General features: G+C 44.7%; 2 protein-coding genes across 5 annotated transcripts in view; both read left to right on the plus strand.

Annotated features, from left to right (window-relative positions):
• Positions 1–15,841, plus strand: part of asphd2 (aspartate beta-hydroxylase domain containing 2) — a 29,092-nt gene extending 13,251 nt beyond the window's left edge. The window contains exon 5 of the mRNA XM_061816312.1: positions 15,825–15,841. The gene's annotated coding sequence lies outside the window, so the exon portion shown is untranslated. The remainder of the gene's footprint in view (positions 1–15,824) is intronic.
• On the plus strand, positions 100–19,418 carry cabp1a (calcium binding protein 1a). 4 transcript variants are annotated; one of them, XM_061816302.1, is made up of 8 exons: positions 8,324–8,662; positions 8,798–8,819; positions 15,825–15,855; positions 15,970–16,113; positions 16,192–16,301; positions 17,266–17,340; positions 17,421–17,493; positions 17,577–19,418. In XM_061816302.1, the coding sequence occupies exons 1-8, from the start codon at positions 8,640–8,642 to the stop codon at positions 17,600–17,602; spliced, it is 504 nt and encodes a 167-aa protein (XP_061672286.1). In that variant the 5' UTR covers positions 8,324–8,639; the 3' UTR covers positions 17,603–19,418. The 4 variants fall into 4 exon arrangements, with proteins under 4 accessions (XP_061672284.1, XP_061672286.1, XP_061672285.1 ...); XM_061816300.1 differs by lacking the exons at positions 8,324–8,662; positions 8,798–8,819 and adding an exon at positions 100–801; XM_061816301.1 differs by lacking the exon at positions 8,798–8,819 and having other exon boundaries at positions 8,324–8,402.
• Positions 19,419–19,482: the final 64 nt, after the last annotated feature.

The raw sequence follows: 19,482 nt of genomic DNA on the forward strand, positions 1-19,482 counted from the left end.
CACACGAGCAGGTGCTGCTACTGAGAAAAAACTACCCGAGAATGGAAAGGAAAGGACGAGGAATAAGCCACCGTCACGCGCCCGAGCAGGTCCGCAGCAATGAGCTCCTCCTTTCCGAAATGTGACTCGGCAACCTCATTGCTTAAAACATCATCAAGAAGGTCCACGCACGTCCATGAGCGCACGGCGGACAGCCGGAGAAGTCATCAACAGCACCGCCACCACCGTCCTGCCGTCGCCGGGCTCCACAGCAATGGAACCGCTGAGGAGGCGCTGTTTTCGGCCGACAATGAGGTCAGCGCCCAGAGACCGCTGTGCCACCCTTCGCTCCTTGGCACTCGGAATGGAGGTGAATCCACGCGGGTCAAATGTCGCCCCCACGCACTTGAAGGTAACGGTCTGGATCCCGCTGAGCCTCAAGCTGAGGCCGGCCGTGTGGTGAGGGAACGCGGCACTCACCGACACCACCGCCGCAGGAAGCACAACACCGAGGACCGACCGCCGGCCAGCGGAGCGCCCGAGCCAGAGCCAGAGCATCGCCGTCGTTGCCGCGCACGGCATCTCCCAAGGATGCCCTCGATTTTGGACAGTCACGATGACAGGACTCCCCTCTGCGAGCCGCGGGAACAGAAGAGGGCAGGTTTGAGTAAAAGCGGGGGCCAGGCCACTCGCTCCCCGCCGTCCGCAGGCTCTCTTGTGCCGCTGTCCAGCACCTCCTCTCGTCGCTCCCGGAGGTCCAGCGCTGCTTCGTCTGCGTCGGATGTCAACCTACGGACTGTCCTCAATTCACTCTTTGGTCAGGTAAGACCACCTTGAAAATGCTCGAGCAGTGTTTCCCCCTCATTTTGATCCAAAGCACCTATTTTACATTTTGAAAAATCCATTGGTGGGAAGTAACGCAGCACATATACTTCGTCACTGTCAACACGTTTGCTTTGTATCTGTAATTTACTAGAACATGACTTTTTCTGTTCACCTTCCAAAAACATCCATGGTGGGTTGATTGACAACTCTGAATTGCTATTGGGTGCGAATGTGAGTGCAAGTGGTTGTTTGTATGTGCCCTGCGGTTGGCCATTTACGGGTGTGTCCCGCTTCTCGCCCAGAGTCACAAACTCTTAAATCCATTTTTTTTTTTTGTTTATGGTTCGAAAAATGACATATGAAGAAACTGACTGAAGAGAGTAGGGTTGCTTCTGTTATCTAACCCTTCAGTATATAGAGTATTTAGTACAGTGACAGTGGGCCAGTGACCTCAGCAGTACTATTTTGTACCTCTATTGAGCTTTATTTTATTACTTGAATGAATTAATAAATGACTTGTACACCAGGGTCACTGAAAGTGAAGCGGTTCACTTACATGGGTTGAGTTGCGATCACTGATAGTGATTTGAGTGTGATAGGTTGTTTGTTTGTATTTGAGCCCTAACAGACTGGTGATTACTTCAGGATGTAGTCTGCTTTTTGCCTCAAATCAGCACAGATAGTACCTGGAAAGTTAGTGATGGTGTCGTGGTATACTGACTTTGGTGCAGGCACCGTGGGATTGATTCCCGCTCAGTGATGGCGTCAATATCCTCCCTGTGACTGACTGGCGACCAGTTCAAGGTGTAGTCTGCCTTTTGTCCAAAAGCTAGCTGGGATAGGCTCCTGCTCTCTCGTGACCCTTGTGAGGATAAGCAGTTTAGATAATGGATGAATAATACCTGGTCTCCCATGTCCCTGAATGGGAAAAACAGAAAGGAAAATAAATAGGTGGGCTTTTAAGGGGGCGTTCCCTTTCCCATTTGGCCCCAAGGTACACTGGACTCCAAGAATTGCTCCTATGGAGCAAAAGATCCTTAAGGACAGTACAGAATACAGGGTTAAATGACGGTTGACTGACGCAATGCCTGAAGAATTCTGGAGATTATTTTTTTTCAATTCAAGGTGCTACTCTCCTTAAATATTAGGCACAACATTGACAGTAGATGTCAAGTGTAGAACTGTGACTTTAAACTTCACGCACATTTCACTTTTGTCAATATGCAAATGTGCGTTATATAGTCTGAATACTACCATTTTTAGACAGACTCCAGGCAATCCTTCTTCTGCAAATTCATTTCTTATGTAATGTATCCTCCTACAGCGCTTTTCAATTATAGTCCTTCCTTATTGAAGTGGATTGTGCTGTGGCAGAGGAAATGTTCCAGATAAGGTATAACTTTGTACATAGCCAAATGTAACTTTTATGTTAACATTTATTGGGAACTGTGTTTGCAGAGAACTGATTTTAAAATACCGTTGGCTCCATTTTTAGCATAATTTCTAGCTGTGGTAATTTTTGTTATTTGAACTCAGAAAGTGTCACTACTTTTTTATCGGTGGTCCAACAATATACATATGTGTATTTAATTGTTCAATACAGTGGTCATGTTTTGGTACACACTACCTGACGATACAGCATTTTATACTCTATCAACCTATGACAATGAGGAGCTGCCCTAAATTATTCCGCCTGATGCCTTATGTTGGTGTTCTTCTCGTATTCATTCCAACTAAGGAAGGGTGAAGGTTCAGAATTACACTGTAAAGTCCTAACTCTATTCTCAGAGAGTGTGGTCCTGAGTGTGTAATATTTCGGAACGCACTCCAATCTGCTGAAACAGAAGCTAATACACCTTCACGGCATAGCGAGTTCCATAGATAGTCCTGATATTGACAATCACGCGCCATCCTTCAAATTTGGTCTTTAACTAACTAACTGACACATAATACTGCAAAAATGGGTGCCAGACAAACACAAGGAGCAGGAGTTCTATAAACTTTAACCAACGTGTTTGGACAGCATAATTAAAACGGCAAAATAAATTGACCCTCCTATCACTACTTTAATTGCTGTCAACATGAGAGCTTTATCTAACATGGGGACAACGCCGCGTTTGATGAGATGTCGCGGAGTCTCACTGGTGGTCTGACCTCAGACGGCTGTATGTTGGAAACAACGCAAAGCTACTTGACTTACAGCATAATATGACTGTAGAATGGGAGACGAGAAACAACAATTACAGACATGCCTATTTGGTTGTCACACTACTGATGAATTAACCAAAGGTCTGATAAAGATGTGGAGATTAATAGCGACCAAATGTGCAGTTACTCCGCAATAAATTAGAATGTCGTACAAAAGCCCATTTATTTCAGTACTCATACATTATTTTTTATACATTATGCACGAAACACTTGGGGAAAATACATTCCAAGGCAAATTTCTGCCAGATTTTTACATTAAAAATGTGGGGTTTTTTTGTTTACTGTAAGCACTAGTCATCAAAATTACCCACAGACACACATATATATATCTATACTAGGGTCGCCAGCATGCTTGAAACCAGTTATCATGTAACCCATTCTTGGGCAGGGTGGCAATTTTTTGCCTTATTGAGATAAAAGTCTCCTAACAGGCCACAATCAAGGACATAACACTTCTTTTTCGTTGAACGCATAAAACACAGGGCAAAAAATATGTACCCTCTCGCGGGCATCGTCCCAAAACTGTGACAGGTATGTTATCAGTTCTGTGAAGTGTTACATACTAGAAATATGTTTATTAATTAGTTCTTATTCTAGAATGACAATTATGCATTAATAATACTGATGGATTACATTTTAAAGACAAACTTGGTTGCATACTGACCTTTCTCCCTTTCTTCTCGTGGAAAACGCTCCATGTGTACTTGAGGGAGCCATGTTGGGTCAGGAAGGAAAGGGAAATAACTCTGTCTTAACTTTGAGCGATGAGTTATCCTCTCCTGATACCAAGTTATGGCTTCAGATTAAAACACTTCAATATTTTTGATAGACTGAAGGATATATTGCATGAAAATCATGATGTCCCAAAAATGGGACGCTGGCCACGAATGGGTTAAATATATGACAAATATCACGTTGGTGCAGCTGTAAAGCGTTGGCCTCACAGTTCTGGGGTCCAGGGTTCAATTTCTTTTTTGACGCGCCAGGCAGAGTTGACAATTCAGTTGCTGAAAATCACTGGCAATTTTACACCTGCTCAGACCATGTGTAAAACATTTGACCACTTGTCTAACATGTTTTGGATGAATGGAGCACAGGCAGGCAAATACCAAGGTCAGCGGACATATTGAAGTCACCAGTGGTTATCACCGACTCATTCTGTATTAAATAAGGGTAGCCGCTCACATTTACTGTAAAAAGAATGAAGTCAGTTGTAAACGCAGCGACGGAGGCCCACTATCTGATCTGCTCGGGTCCGCTGGGCTATGAATTTAACAACAATGGTATATAAATTGCCCCTCGGTGTGATTGTGGGTGCGACTGTTGTCCATCTCCATGTGACCTGCGATTGGCTGGCAATGAGTTCAGGGTCCACCCTGCATCCTGCCCGTTGACAGTTGGTATAGGCTCCAGGACTTCCGCAACGCTTGTGCGGATAAGCAACAAAGAAAATGGATGGATGGATCATGAAATATTTCATTCTGTTTATGTGTAGTGGATGTCTATGAGTTTCCCTTTCTGAATTAGACTACCTCACTAAATTGGGCTTTTTGAACTCTTCTAATTTATTTATACGTACCTGTTACTTTACCTCTGACTACTGGCAATGCCTGGAAGGTAGCTAATGCCAATTAAGGTTGCTGGGATTGATATGCCATCATTTTTGTTTTCTGACTTTTATAAAATATACCATGTTGTTAAAATGCACCAAAGAAGATGGCCGATTTTTCTGTCAGATACAGTTTCTTTTTTTTATTTTTACATGTTGCTAATTGGAGTAAATGAATTTAAAAAGGCATGCACATTTCTCTTTTTCATATTAAAAAAAATAAAGAACCATGACATTTAAGTATCGAACTGAAAAGAACCATGAATTTTGTGTATTGTTGCACTCCTGAGTATTATCACCTTCCTGCATAAGTTTCAGAAGAAAGATATTTATCGAATAAGTTATTCCCAATGCAGTGACAATATATTTTTTTCATCTAAGTTAGAGGCAAAGTGCAGTCAATAAAATTTATTAGGCTGCCAAACTGTAAAGAGATTCCTCAAAAAAAAAATAAAGTACATTTGTAAATAGAGTACTGATATTATCCCTTTGAGATTCTGGCAATGGGTGTATTTATAAGGAGAAATATTTCAACCAATAAAAGCCCAATTCACAACGAAGACATCAGTGTAACCTGGAAAACAGACATACATGTTCTTTGTAATGATTACATTCATTATGAATAAATGTTACCCCTCTGGCAGAGCATTGTTACATCCAGCACTGTCATGTGTAGCATTCACTGTAGATACAATACATGTGCTGTCCCACACAGTCTTTGAGGGGAGTGTGTCTGTTGTAGGTCACAGTGACCTTGTCTCTCCCATCAGAGGGCAGAGGATGACATATGTATTCTGCAACTAACATGATCCATGGCGTGAATAAAATGGATCATTTTGAAGGGCAAATTCAGCTTGGAAAGAGAAGAAATCACTCCAAAATGGGATTGCCAGAGACTTGTAAGGTGTAACACCTTACTTGGCTGAATATTTTGAAGCATTATTGGGGAAACAGAACTCTTTAAGCCCGTGTGGTGTTCTGCTTACTATGGCCATGAATTATTGTGTATCTGCACTGACTTGTATAGTTTGGTCAACGCCACCCCTTTTATAGGCTTACTCGCCTTTCGTACTTAGTGCATTTTATCTTTCTCTCTCTCTCTTACCACATACGAGAATGGAAGCCTACAGTTATGATTTTTACTCACAGAAAAAAGTAGTTGATAGCATAACATCAGTCCACATGGGTCTTGTTGAAACCAGAGTTTATGCTCCTCTCAAAAGTCAGGCTGCAACTGCTACGGAGAAAAGGTCCTGGTCGTTTTTAATGCTATTTTTCTCCTTTGGTATGGGCAAATGTTTAGTTTCGCCGCTCACGTTGGTAAGAATGCCATACTTTTGCATGCTATCCTACCTTCTGCCTTTATGATCATTGTTGGTTTCATCTATAGGTAGATCTGAACAAAAGAACAACAACAACAAACACATGAAATTAAATTAAAAGGTGCTGTCTCTTTATTATTGAACTGAAGACTATTTATGTAATGGTGGATGTGCATGACCTAAAGACTGTTTGTCTAGTGCTACTTTCAAATGGATGACAAACCTTTGTGTTTCTCTAATGTTTTTGTTTTCAAAAGCACTGTTCTCATCATGTTGTCTTTACATACTTGTGCAGATATATTGACTTTCTCCTTTCCCGAAGACCCTTACTGTTCATGTGACAGTGTGCAGTTGTAAGGTGCCCATCTGTAAAATGTGTCGAGTAAACTTTTCTGCGTGACAAATGGAAACTTGGCAGCATGCCTTTTTATCGATGCTTTGAACTTGTTTTCATACGCTACATTCTCCACGTCACGCAGTCTTGCACAACTCACTCACAATTACAACAAGAGAGTCCAATAAATGTTTTCAACTTGCATCACAATACGTACCATTGTGGTCCAACTCCTGAATGATGCTTGAGAATCCTTACATGTGATGCGCAAACCCCAGTTTCAATGATGTTGGGACATGGTGTTAAATTGAAATAAAAGCAATACAATGAAGTCAGTTTGACAGATTGTCTCATACATGGATAATGTCCATGTTTGCTTTAAAACAGATGTGTTTATTTGTTCAGACCTTTTTTACGGTCTGCCTGCACTTTGCCACACCTTAACTGAAGTGGAGAAACCTTTGTCCAAAAAGAGTATGTTTTTCATGAGAACATTGTACCTCGCCTGCAGGATGTAATCAACTATGCACTATGAATTAGACTCCAGATAGCCTGCCTGGCTCATCTCTTACAGGAAAGAATTCTTTTTCAAAAGCCAATTCCAGTAAAGTCAAGAGATGTAAAATATTGATTAAATAAAAAAGAATACAATCATTTTCAACATATATCATTTTGAATAAACTACAAAGATACGATATTTAATGTTCAAAATGATGAACATATGTTTTAGCTTTGCAAATATTCTCTCATTTTGACTTTGGGGCCTGCAACACATTCTAAAAAAGTCAGGGCAGGGGTAGCAAAAGACGAGAGGTTTGCTTAAAAGATACATTTGGAAGATTCCACAGGAAAACAGGTTAATTGGAAACAGATGAGTGTCATGTTTGGGTGTAACAAGAGCATCCCAGAAAGGCTCACTTGTTCACAAGCAAAGATGGGGCGAGGTTCACATAGTGGTGACCACTATGTGAACAACTGAGTGAGCAAATAGTCCAACAAAAATAGGTGAAGAATAACGTTTCTCAACATGAGATGGCAAAGAATTTAGGGATTCACTCATCTATAGCCAATAATGTCAAAAGATTCATAAAATCTAGAGAAATCCCTGCACATAAGCGGCAAGACTACAAACTAAGATTGAGTGCCCTTGACCTTTAATCCTTTAGGTAGCACTGCATTAAAGGTGACCCCTAATGGGAGAAGCTGAAAGGAAAAGAAGAAGAAGATTGTGTAAAAGATATTGCCATGTGGGCACTGAAAGACATTAGAAAATCATTGTCAGTTAACAAAGTTCACCGCTACAGCTATAGTACATGTTAAAACGCTACATTGAAAAGCAAAAGCCACATATCAACAATATCCAAAAACACCGCCGGATTTTCTGAGGACAAGCTCATCTGAGATGGACTGATGAAAAGTGGAGTCCTGTGGTGTGGTCTTACGTGTCTACATTCTAAATTGTTTTTGGAATTCATGGAAAGAAAGAAACCGTCCAGATTGCTACAATCTCAAAGTTCAAAAGCCAGCATCTGTGTGAGTGTGTGTTATTGCCCATGACATGGGTAACTTGCTCATCTGTGAAGGTACTATGAATGCTGAAAGGTAGATACAGCTTTTAGAGTAACATGTGCCGCCATCCAAGTAATTTCTTTTTCAGGGATGTCCCTTCTTATTTCAGCAAGACAATGCCAAGCTGCCCTCTGCATGTGTTACAACAATGTGGCTTTGAAGTTAAAGAGTGGGAATAATAGTCTGGCCTGCTAGTAGTCCAGACCCATCTCCCATTGAAAATGTGTGTGGAATTATGAAGTGCAAAATACAACTAGACTGCACCCTAGACTGCTGACAAGTGAAGTTGTACATCGAGCTTAAATGGGAAAGAATGTCTCAGGTCCTGTCATGGTCCTGCCGGTCCAGCCCTGGCTGTGCGGGTCCCCGCAAAGCTGCACTGATTAGGAGGCACACACCTGCACTTCATCGGCAGTGATTAACCCCTGTATCTATAGGACCCAGTGGACGGTCTGGCTTTGCCAGATTGTCGCCACCCATGCCCTGTTCCTGCACTCCCGTATTCTTGATCGTGAACCCTGGTGTACCGACCTCCGCCTGTTCTCCGACCAACTCTGTAAGCTTGACGTCTTTGATACTCCTGCTATCTCTGATCGATCTCCTGTGTACCAACCCCTGCTTGCCCGTGGACCTGCTCTCTACGCCTGACGTCTTAGTTACCGCTGCTCTACTTGACTGTCTGCCTGATCCCCAACCTTGGAACAAATAAACACTTTTCCCAAGCTGCCTCTGCATCTCCGTAGTCCTGCATTTGGGCCCTCCTCCGTACCGATGGGTTCGTGACAGCTCCCAAATGATTGAGTGTTTTAAGGAAAGGTGATGTACCACTGTTCCATCATTTTTGCTGGGATTAAATTCAAAATGAGAGCATATTTGCGAAATAAGAAAAACAATCAGTTGAACATTAAATGTCTTGTCTTTACAATTAATCCTCCACATCCTGGGCACCAGCTTTTCCAGCTCATTCCATCAGGTAGGCGCTACCGATCAATGCCTATGAAAACTAGCTGGTATTCCAACAGTTTCTTCCGTCTTGCAATTAATTTATTCAATCATTGAACAGATAACCTACAATTCCACTCTAACATCCTGGCAGTTTTTCGCTTTCAGTTGTTGTCACACCATGCTGGGACAATCAGTATAAATATTATATACAGACTATCCCACAACTCGTCACTTTAAAATGTATCCTTTTTCTTTCAGCTTGTCCCGTTTAAGGGTTGCCACAGCGTGTCATCTTTTTCCATCCAAGCCTATCTCGTGTATCCTCCTCTCTAACACTCACTGTCCTCAAGTCCTCCCTCACAACATCCATCAACCCTTTCTTTGGTCTTCCTCTTGCTCTTTTGCCTGGCAGCTGCGATTGGCTGGCAACCAATTCAAGGTGTACCCTGCCTCCTGCCCTTTGACAGCTGGGAAATGCTCCAGCACTCCCTGATCCTCATGAGGATAAGTGGCTAAAAGAATCGATGGATGCATGGATAACTATGTGTTAATTTGTTTCTTCTTCTTTTCCTTTCGGCTTGTCCCGTTAGGGGTCGCCACAGCGTGTCATCTTTTGCCATCTTAGCCTATCTCCTGCATCTTCCTCTCTAACCCCAACTGCCCTCATGTCTTCCCTCACCACATCCATAAACCTTCTCTTTGGTCTTCCTCTCGCTCTTTTGCCTGGGAGCTCCATCCTCAGCACACTTCTACCAACATAGTTACTGTCTCACCTCTGCACATGTCCAAACCATCGAAGCCTGCTCTCTCTAACCTTGTCTCCAAAACATCCAACTTTAGCTGTCACTCTAATGAGCTCATTTCTAATCCTATCCAACCTGTTCACACCAAGCGAGAACCTGAGCATCTTCATTTCTGCTACCTCAAGTTCTACTTCCTGTTGTTTCATCAGGGCCATCGTCTCTAGTTTGTACATCATGGCCGGCCTCACCACTGTTTTATAAACTTTGCCCTTTGTCCTGGCGGATACTCTTCTGTCACATAGTGTCACGGACGAGACTCGGGGGTGGACCCAAATGCACGACTCAGGTGAGAGGTAAGCAGTGCGGAATAAGCCTTTATTCGTTCCAATGTCGGTTACCAGGGAGTCAGTCCAAACAAGCAGCAAGATCAGTAACGGCAGGCTTACAGGGTAGGTCGGGAGACAGGCGTTGGTCGGTACACGGGAGGTAGACGTCAGGAGTACGGTAGTGCGGGAACGAGGCATGAGAGGCAACGATCTAGCAGAGTAATAGTCGTCCCCCGGGTCCAATATGTACTGGGTCTTAATCAAAGGTCATGAGGCGCAGGTGTGCACCTTCAGATTAGCTGGCCACGCCCAGCCCTGGCTGGAATCCAGGAGCATGACAGAACCCCCCCCTCAACGGCCGGCTCTGGACGGCCCAGGAGCATCAGGGTGAGCCGCGTGAAAGTCCCTGATGAGGGAGCGGTCCACGACGAAGCGGGAGGGGATCCAAGAGCGCTCCTCCGGGCCATATCCCTCCCAGTCCACCAGGTACTGGACCCCCCTTCCTCTGCGACGGGAAGACAGCAACCGGCGCACAGTGTACACCAACCCACCGTCGACCATGCGGGGGGGCGGGGGGGATTTGAGCGGAGGAGCCAGCGACGATGTGCGATTCGGGCGAAGTCTGCTGACGTGGAACGTAGGGTGCACCCTCATCGACCTGGGCAGTTTCAACGAGACGGCGACCGGGTTAATAACTTTGGAAACCGGGAACGGGCCAACAAACCTGGGAGCAAGTTTGCGGGATTCCGTCCGCAGCGGGAGATCTTTGGTGGAGAGCCACACTCGCTGTCCCACTCTGAGCTCTGGTGCGGCCCTCCTCTTGCGGTCTGCTGCGGCCTTGTAGGCGCTGCTCATGCGCAGCAGTGTCCTCCGAGCTGCTTCCCAGGTCCGTTTGCAGCGTCGCACCACGGCCAGGGCCGACGGAAGTGTGGATTCTGTGACCAGTGGAGGAAACAGGGACGGAGGATACCCATGCACGACATGGAGTGGAGCCATACCTGTTGAAGCGGAGGGTAGAGAATTGTGGGCATACTCCACCCACTTGATGTGCTGGCTCCACGTGCTCTGGTCCCTGGATGCCAGACATCGAAGACCGGTCTCTAATTCCTGGTTAATCCTCTCAGTCTGGCCGTTAGACTCTGGGTGATGACCCGATGTCCGACTTGCTGAAGCGCCGATGAGGTTGCAGAACTCCTTCCAGAAACGGGCGCTGAATTGCGGACCCCTGTCCGAAACGATGTCCTGGGGTAGGCCGTGGTAACGGACGACCTCGTCTAATACCAACTGGGCTGTCTGCTTGGCCGACGGGATCTTCGGAAGCGGCACGAAGTGGACCATTTTGGAAAAACGGTCCACTATGGACAGCACCACTGTGTTCCCTTGAGAAGGCGGCAGGCCGGTGACGAAGTCCAGCGCGATGTGTGACCACGGACGAAAGGGGATGGAGAGGGGTTGCAACTCACCAACAGGCCGTAGGCGGGAAGTCTTATTGGCAGCACACACCGGGCAGGCGTTGACGAACTCCCTTACGTCCTTGCTGAGGTTAGGCCACCAGAACCTTTGTTCGACCACTGAACGTGTCTTCGCCATAGCAGACCGTCTTGTTGGTATGGGCCCAGTTGATGACGTCTCCCCGCAGAGATGGGATGACGAACAGGGGGCCCGACGGACAATCCGCGGGTGACGGTGTCTCTCCCAGAGCCTCCTTCACCCGCGACTCGATCGCCCAGGTGAAACCGGCCACGAAGCACCCCGCTGGCAGGATAGTAGCGGCGTCTGAATCCGTGCGCCCTCCCTCGTGGATCCGCGAGAGTGCATCCGGCTTGCCGTTTTTGGAGCCTGGGCGGAAACACACCTTAAAGTGGAAGCGGGTGAAAAATAGGGCCCACCTGGCCTGACGGGCGTTCAACCTCTTCGCCGACTTCAGGTATTCAAGGTTCTTATGGTCCATGAAGACAACGAACGGTACTTGCGAGCCCTCCAGCCAGTGCCGCCACTCCTCCAACGCGCTCTTGACCGCCAGCAGTTCCCTATCTCCCACGTCGTAGTTCCTCTCTGCCGGGGTCAACTTTCTAGACAGGAACGCGCACGGGTGGATCCTTCCATCCCTGGGACTCCTCTGCGACAAGACTGCTCAGATTCCTGAATTCGATGCATCCGTGGCCCAATCTATGTGCGGATTATGTTCTTTGAGCCACGGGCTGCCCAAGATGATGTCGCTACTACGTGCGTCGAAGACATGAAAGCTAATACGCTCCGAGTGAGCGTCCGGAAAGCTCATACGTAGCATCTGAGTGCGATGTGTAACCCGACAAAGGAACTTGCCGTTGGCGGCATAGGCGTGACGAAAACGTTGCGTGGGAAAGGTTGCTGCCCCCAGCTCCTCGACCACGCGGGGATTTATCAGATTTGCTTCCGACCCAGAATCAATGAAAGCCGTCACAGAGCATGAACGGGAGTCCGTTCCCAAGGTGAGGTGAAGAAGGGACCTCCCTGACCCCGTCGCTGTGTACCGCACACTCACCGGAGTAGCGATCCTGATGTCAGAATGCCCTGGTCGAGTCGGGCAACGGGCGATCAAGTGTCCCAAACGCCCGCAGTAAAAACAGCGTCACTCTCGTCGCCGACGTAAGCGCTCCTCCGCTGAGCTGCCAAGCCCCTCCACTTGCATGGCTTCCGGTGAAGCTGACAACACGGGTGGCCGGGAAGCGGAAACAACCGGACTGCGACTCTCCCTCTCCTCCACCCTCAGGCCCTCCATCTGTCTCTGCACGGTGAGGCGCTGGTCCACCTTGAGGGCCAATGCGATGAGGGAGTTAAGCGAAGGCGGAAGATCCATGGCCACGAGGTGACCACGGATCTGTGGGGACAGTCCCTCGTAAAACGCGTCATGGAGGGCTTCCTCATTCCAGCGGCTCTCGGCAGCCCGAATCCGGAACTCGATGGCGTAGTCGGACACGCGGCGACGCCCCTGGCGAATTGTCATGAGTGACGACGCCGCCTGGCGTTCCGGAGCCGCATACTGGAACACCTGGGTGAGCGCGCAGACGAAGCTCGCCCATGAGCGGCAGGTCTCCGAGTTACGGCTCCACTCGGCGGTGGCCCATGCCTCCGCCCTCCCTGTCATGTGGGAAATGACGAAGGCGATCCGGGAGCGGTACGTGGGAAAAGCGGAAGCTTGCAGCTCAAAGTGGAGATCGCACTGCGCCAGGAAGGGCTTGACGTTACCGGAGTCGCCTGAGAACCGCTCTGGTCGAGAGAGCGGAGTGATGGTGGCACGGGGAGGCACAGGAGCGGCCGCGCTAGCTTGGGAGGCTAGCCACGGTTGCAGCTGGGTGCAGAGCTCCTGGATCTGGTGAGTCATACCCTGGAGAGCAGCCTCTTGCTCACCCAGGCGTTTGCCCTGCACTTGCAGCGCACGGCGAATGGCTTCAGAGTCGGCTGGGTCCATGTTCTTGGCTAGATCGTTCTGTCACGGACGAGACTCGGGGGTGGACCCAAATGCACGACTCAGGTGAGAGGTAAGCAGTGCGGAATAAGCCTTTATTCGTTCCAATGTCGGTTACCAGGGAGTCAGTCCAAACAAGCAGCAAGATCAGTAACGGCAGGCTTACGGGGTAGGTCGGGAGACAGGCGTTGGTCGGTACACGGGAGGTAGACGTCAGGAGTACGGTAGTGCGGGAACGAGGCATGAGAGGCAATGATCTAGCAGAGTAATAGTCGTCCCCCGGGTCCTATATGTACTGGGTCTTAATCAAAGGTCATGAGGCGCAGGTGTGCACCTTCAGATTAGCTGGCCACGCCCAGCCCTGGCTGGAATCCAGGAGCATGACACATAGAACCTTCCGCCAACTGTTCCATCCCACTTGGACCCATTTCTTCACTTTAAAATGTATACACTCCTTAAACCTTGACACCCTTTGCACAATTGTCATTGCACTGGATTATCACTCTAATGAGCACGCTAGAAGATTGCATCCTTGCAGAAGTTTGCACAACTGTGAGTTATTATAAGGAAAAAAAGTTCTATTAAGTTCTAGGTCTATTGTCCTTCATTCCTTTTACTTTGTTTGTTCTGTTCTTTGCACTCATGTTTGTCGTACTAGGACGGCACCTACTACTGGAGACAAATTCCTGGTTTATTGTTACAGGCTTGGCCAATAAAGCTGATAATGATTCTGATCATAGGTTTGAAATAATTCCTCATCAATCAAAAAATGTGCAAATCATTGTGTTCTCTATTACACAATGTCCCAACATCATAACAAGTGGGGCTGTAAAAGAATTCTCTCCTAAGGAGACGAGCCATTCAGGATATCTTGAGACTAATTAGGAGTCCATTGTGGATTACATCCTATAGAATATCAAAAATGTTCTTGTAAAAAGATCATTTAGATAAAGTTTTGTCTTCATCAGTTCAGATCTGCCAAGTTCAGGCAGACTCTAAATAAAGGTCATTCAACCATGGATCAAATTTATGTCTGAGACATTGTCAAATAAGCTGCTTTCACAGCAACGCTAGTTTACTACGACCTAGTTTTACACATTGCATCTTTATATTTCCACTTATCTTGCTATTTGGTAACATGCCGAAAACTATCTGCAAGAAATACTGTATAGGATTGAAGCAAGCTTGAGTCTGAAAAGCTTTACGTACTGATTTGTTGGATGAAATCAACAATATTACTTTAGCTGGTTCACTTATCCTACCTATCCTACATCCTACCTATGACAAAGGAAAAGCAACAATGACCAAAAAAAACATTAGAAACATCAGCATATTAAATGTTAACCAAAAGAACGTGCACAATTTTGAGTTTTCCCCATGCTTCTGTGTTTACTTGACACTGTCTCCAACCAATAATAATTTACTTAACCACAGTATTTTATTTTTACTCATAGATAAACTTGGCAGCAGTGTAGGATTCCACATTAACATAAGATTTCTAACAATTTGTTTCACTTATTTAGCTACATGAAAGGTGACATTTTTAGGGACACCTACTGTAAGTATAATTAAATGTAGTTTTACGAGACTATAAACTACAACTACAATGATAAACACGTTAAATTAACATTCCTCTGATGGAGTCAATTAAAACAGCATGGACAAGTTTGTGAATACTGAATTCTTGCTACAGCTCTTTATTTGGATTTCATAACCATTAAATGTAGGTGGACTTAATGATTCTGGAGAATGTATGTACCTTGTGTAGTTTTCTACTCTATTTATTGTGCAGTGCCTTAAAACTGCATCTAAACACTGAATAATTCTCAAATACGGCAAATACCATCCATACAAAGCATGAAGTGACTGTTCGTGATACTCTGATGTTATGTACAACTGATAGATTCTTTCATATTCACATACCGTATGCTTTATATGCACATATACTACAGTATATATGACGATCTGAAAAGAGCTTGCAATGCATGGCATGTGCAAAGAAGTAGAGAACAATTTGCTGTCACTGAATGTGCAGTTGTTTGATGACCTGACACTCATAGTGACAGGAAGTGCTGATTATACATGTTCAATTGTCTGCTTGTGTTCTTCGTGTCCTTGCATCGTAGCAGTTTCCAGCTCCTTCAGTCATCAGATCTTTGGATCTGACGTCAAGACACAATGTTGTGTTTATACACCTCTCCTCCAACTGTTAACCCTTTAAGGTTCTGTGTTATGTCTGCCGGCGTCTCTGCCCTTTAAAGGTTGCGTTCATTGTAAGCGAGTGTTGGGGGGAAAAAATAGAACCACACGTACACATACTTTTAGGAACACTATATGACGGTGTGGGAGGATGGGGTAAAAGAGCCTATTCAAACATGAAATGCCTTCTTCTGTTTTATGTTTATACCAGTAGGTTTATGGAGATTGTTGTTCATCTTTGTTTGGGCATCAGTCATGTTTTGCATTAGCCCCCCCCACCCTACTGACAAATGATTTATTCTGTTTTTTATCACTAGGACAGAGAGCTCCGTCCAGAGGAAATGGATGGTAAGTTCATTTTTCCTCAATGAGCTACAAACCTCAGGAATGAAATAAAAGCATGGGATGAAATGGGTCACTAATTTCTCTGAGGCATTTCAGCACTTTGTCTTTACTTAACAGAGTTGCGGGATGCGTTTAAAGAGTTTGACAAAGACAAAGATGGTTTTATCAGCTGTAAAGACCTTGGAAACTGCATGAGAACTATGGGATACATGCCGACTGAAATGGAGCTTATCGAATTGAGCCAGCAGATAAATATGAACCGTAAGAATTGTCTTGTACTATTTATTTGTTGCTGTAAAGTTATGGTGGTAATGATTTTATTATGGTATTTTTCTTTAGTGGGTGGTCATGTTGATTTTGAGGATTTTGTAGAGTTAATGGGTCCAAAACTCCTTGCCGAAACTGCAGACATGATAGGAATAAAAGAATTAAAAGATGCCTTCAGAGAGGTAAGAATGTAAAAAAAATTGTTTTATATTTTTCTGCTCATAAACAATGCCCTGAAAAGGTATTATCACCTCAAATCTTTATATTTTTGCATAGTTTCACAGCAAACAAGTGTAAATATGAGATAAATGTAACCCACGTGAAGTTAAAATGATATTTTTGAATGGTGATTTAATTTATTGATGACGAAAAAACTGTTCAAAGTTACATGAGACTGTGAAAAACTATTGCTCTGTAAACCTAACAACTGGTTGGGCCATCCTCAATAGCAACTGAAATCAAGAGGAGTTGTTGGGTCCAGTGTGACCTGGGCTGTAGCCGAAGGCAGGGACCTTGATCCGATCCCCGGTTACAGAAACTGGCCTTAGAGGTGTGGAATGTCAGCTCTCTGACAGGGTAGGACCCTGAGCTGCTGCGTGAGGTCGAGAAGTTCCGACTAGACATAGTCGGATTCGCCTCTACACATTGTTTGGGACCTGGTACCAGTCCTCTTGAGAGGGGTTGGACTTTCCTCCACCATGGAGTTGCCCTTCATGAGAGGCGCCAAGCAGGTGTGGGTATACTTAATGCCCCCCGGCTCGACGCCTGTACATTGGGAGTTCACCCCGTTTGGATGAGAGGGTAGCCTCCCTCCCCCTTCTGGTTGGGGAACAGGTCCTGACTGTTGTTTGTGCCTATGCACCAAACACCAGTCAGAGTACCCACCCTTTTTGGAGTCCTTAGAGGGAATGCTGGAGAGCGCTCCCTCTGGAAACTCCATTGTTCTGCTGGAGGACTTCAATTACTATTATCATTTAAAAACAGAATTTGAAATTCACTTGGGCTGTATTTGCCTTTTTACATTTTTTGATGTTATTAAACATTAAAGTGGGGAATCTATGCGAAAATATACACATTTTAGAATGGGGCCAATACTTTTTCATGGCACTGTACATGTTCCTTTGTATTCATTCTCTACTCTGTTAGTTTGACGCAAATGGAGACGGTGCCATAAGTACGTCTGAGCTCCGAGATGCAATGCGTAAGCTTCTGGGCCATCAGGTAAGATTTGCATGACAGCTACAATAACATGGAGTCTTGTTTAAGAGAAATCCACCGTGCTATTTTGCCTACTTTTCCAGGTGGGTCTAAATGAAGTGGAGGATATTCTGCGGGAGGTTGATTTGAATGGGGATGGGCTTGTTGACTTTGAAGGTAAAAACACTGTTGAAATATTTATAGATGATGCTTACTGATGCACCGCAGCTGACAACATGTGCTTTCTCTCCTCTGCACAGAGTTTGTACGAATGATGTCTCGTTAATATCATCAAATGATGCTCACCCCTCGCAATACTTGATCGAGGAGAAGAGCGGATGCGTTAATATTTCTGAGCCATTCAAATTTTGGCTGACACTGGAATTTCAACTTCTTGAATGTTCTAGAGCGGGGGTCACCAACACGGTGCCCGCAGGTGAATGATAGCCCGCGAGGACCATTTAGGTTACCCGCGAGGCATGTTCTAAAAATACCACTGGCCACAAATTTTCATTATTTGTGCTTTCAAATTTGAATCTGACTTGCTTTCATTAATTACATTTTGAAAATACCTGTAATGTCATATAAGCCTCAAAATTAAAACAAAAATACTTTATGTACATATAATGAACTCTTAATCTGAAGTTTGCTGCAAACAGGTCATGTAGGCCTTCGTACGATCAGTGCTCACAAAGTAGCTCTCATCCTCAGAAAGGTTAGTGACCCCTGTTCTAGAGTGAAGAGTCACCTCAAACTTTTGATCAATAAGTGTTCTTCCTGAAAAGTCTCCAGTCCAACAGGGGCAGACCTTGCTGTAGCCTAGCTTTTGATTGTACATTTGTTTTTGCACTTTACCTCTCACGTAATAATGTCCTGTGTCCATTGATTGTCGGTGTTACGTCTCGTCTTTTACATGGTCACATTGTTGTCTTGCAAACTATTGCCTTCTATTTACTGTGCGTTAGACAAAGTCAGGAAAAGAAATTAACTGCTTGTAGATGTGACTTAAAGAGTGCACTGTTAAATGTTTTCACAATTGACATGTTGACAATTGTTTGATGAAAAATATGTATTTAGGATGTCCTGTCTGTGACATTGGTGCCCCATTTGGGAGCCCTGGTAGCAATACTGCATCTGTATTAGACCTCTGTGTGATCAGCTCCTATTAGTCACTGTGCTATTGCTATTAAGCAACATTCAGACAGCCACATGAAATGTACACAATCTGAACTGTGAAATCCTATCGTTAATGTTATTCCTGCAATCAGACCACAAGCAGTTGATATAACATATGTCTTGTCTCGTGATATCAGACTTTTAGATTGGTTTCCTGTTGAAGCTGAAATCTAGACAACCAAAGTTCTAGCGGTCTCCATCCTGTTGTGGTTTTCAGCACATGCCACAATGGGTTTAGAGAAGTTTCATGTCTCACAGTAGTAGTTCCTTACTCACAGGTTCAAAATACTAGAATTGCCAGTCTAGCTTTAGTCACACAAAATGTTGGAATGACGTGTGAACAGTATTTTATAGTGAATGTCAGTGTCAATGTGATTGTAGTTGTGGTAGTCTCTCAAATATCTGTCGTTGAAGCAAATTGTATGCATGGCAAAGAGAGACTTCCATTCAATATGCATATTGGGATTTTGGTATCACAGAATAAAAATATTTTGCAAAGTACAGTGTACACAAAAAATTGGCCTTGCAGTCCTACTTTATCGGTGGATTTGTAATGACAGTCTGATGTCCAGCAAAATTTGAGAGAAAATATTTTTTTTAATTCATCATAAACATCACCACACATTTTAGAAATAGCAAGTAAAAAATATCTGCATTGTTGTCTGAACACAAACACATTCCATAGAAAAAAAATAGATTGATTTTAAGATGTCCCCTGGAGAAATATGTCTACAGAAAGAGTAGAAAATGTTTACATGAAGTATTAATATTGTTGAAACAGTATCACTGTGTGCTAACTGGCTATAAATGTTATCTTTTATTACGTTGCCCTGTCTTTGCTTCATTGTTAGGTGAAAGGGTATTATTACCACATATCCTGGCCAACTGTGTGTTTAATAAAAATCTAAGGTGAGGAATCCGGCATCTGCAGAGCTGATTTCATGTTCCCATAGTAACCTGTTTGGTCAGTCCACTTTGGCCAACCCTCTC

Source organism: Syngnathoides biaculeatus, chromosome 4 (assembly GCF_019802595.1).
Source record: "Syngnathoides biaculeatus isolate LvHL_M chromosome 4, ASM1980259v1, whole genome shotgun sequence".
NCBI classification, from domain to species: domain Eukaryota; kingdom Metazoa; phylum Chordata; class Actinopteri; order Syngnathiformes; family Syngnathidae; genus Syngnathoides; species Syngnathoides biaculeatus.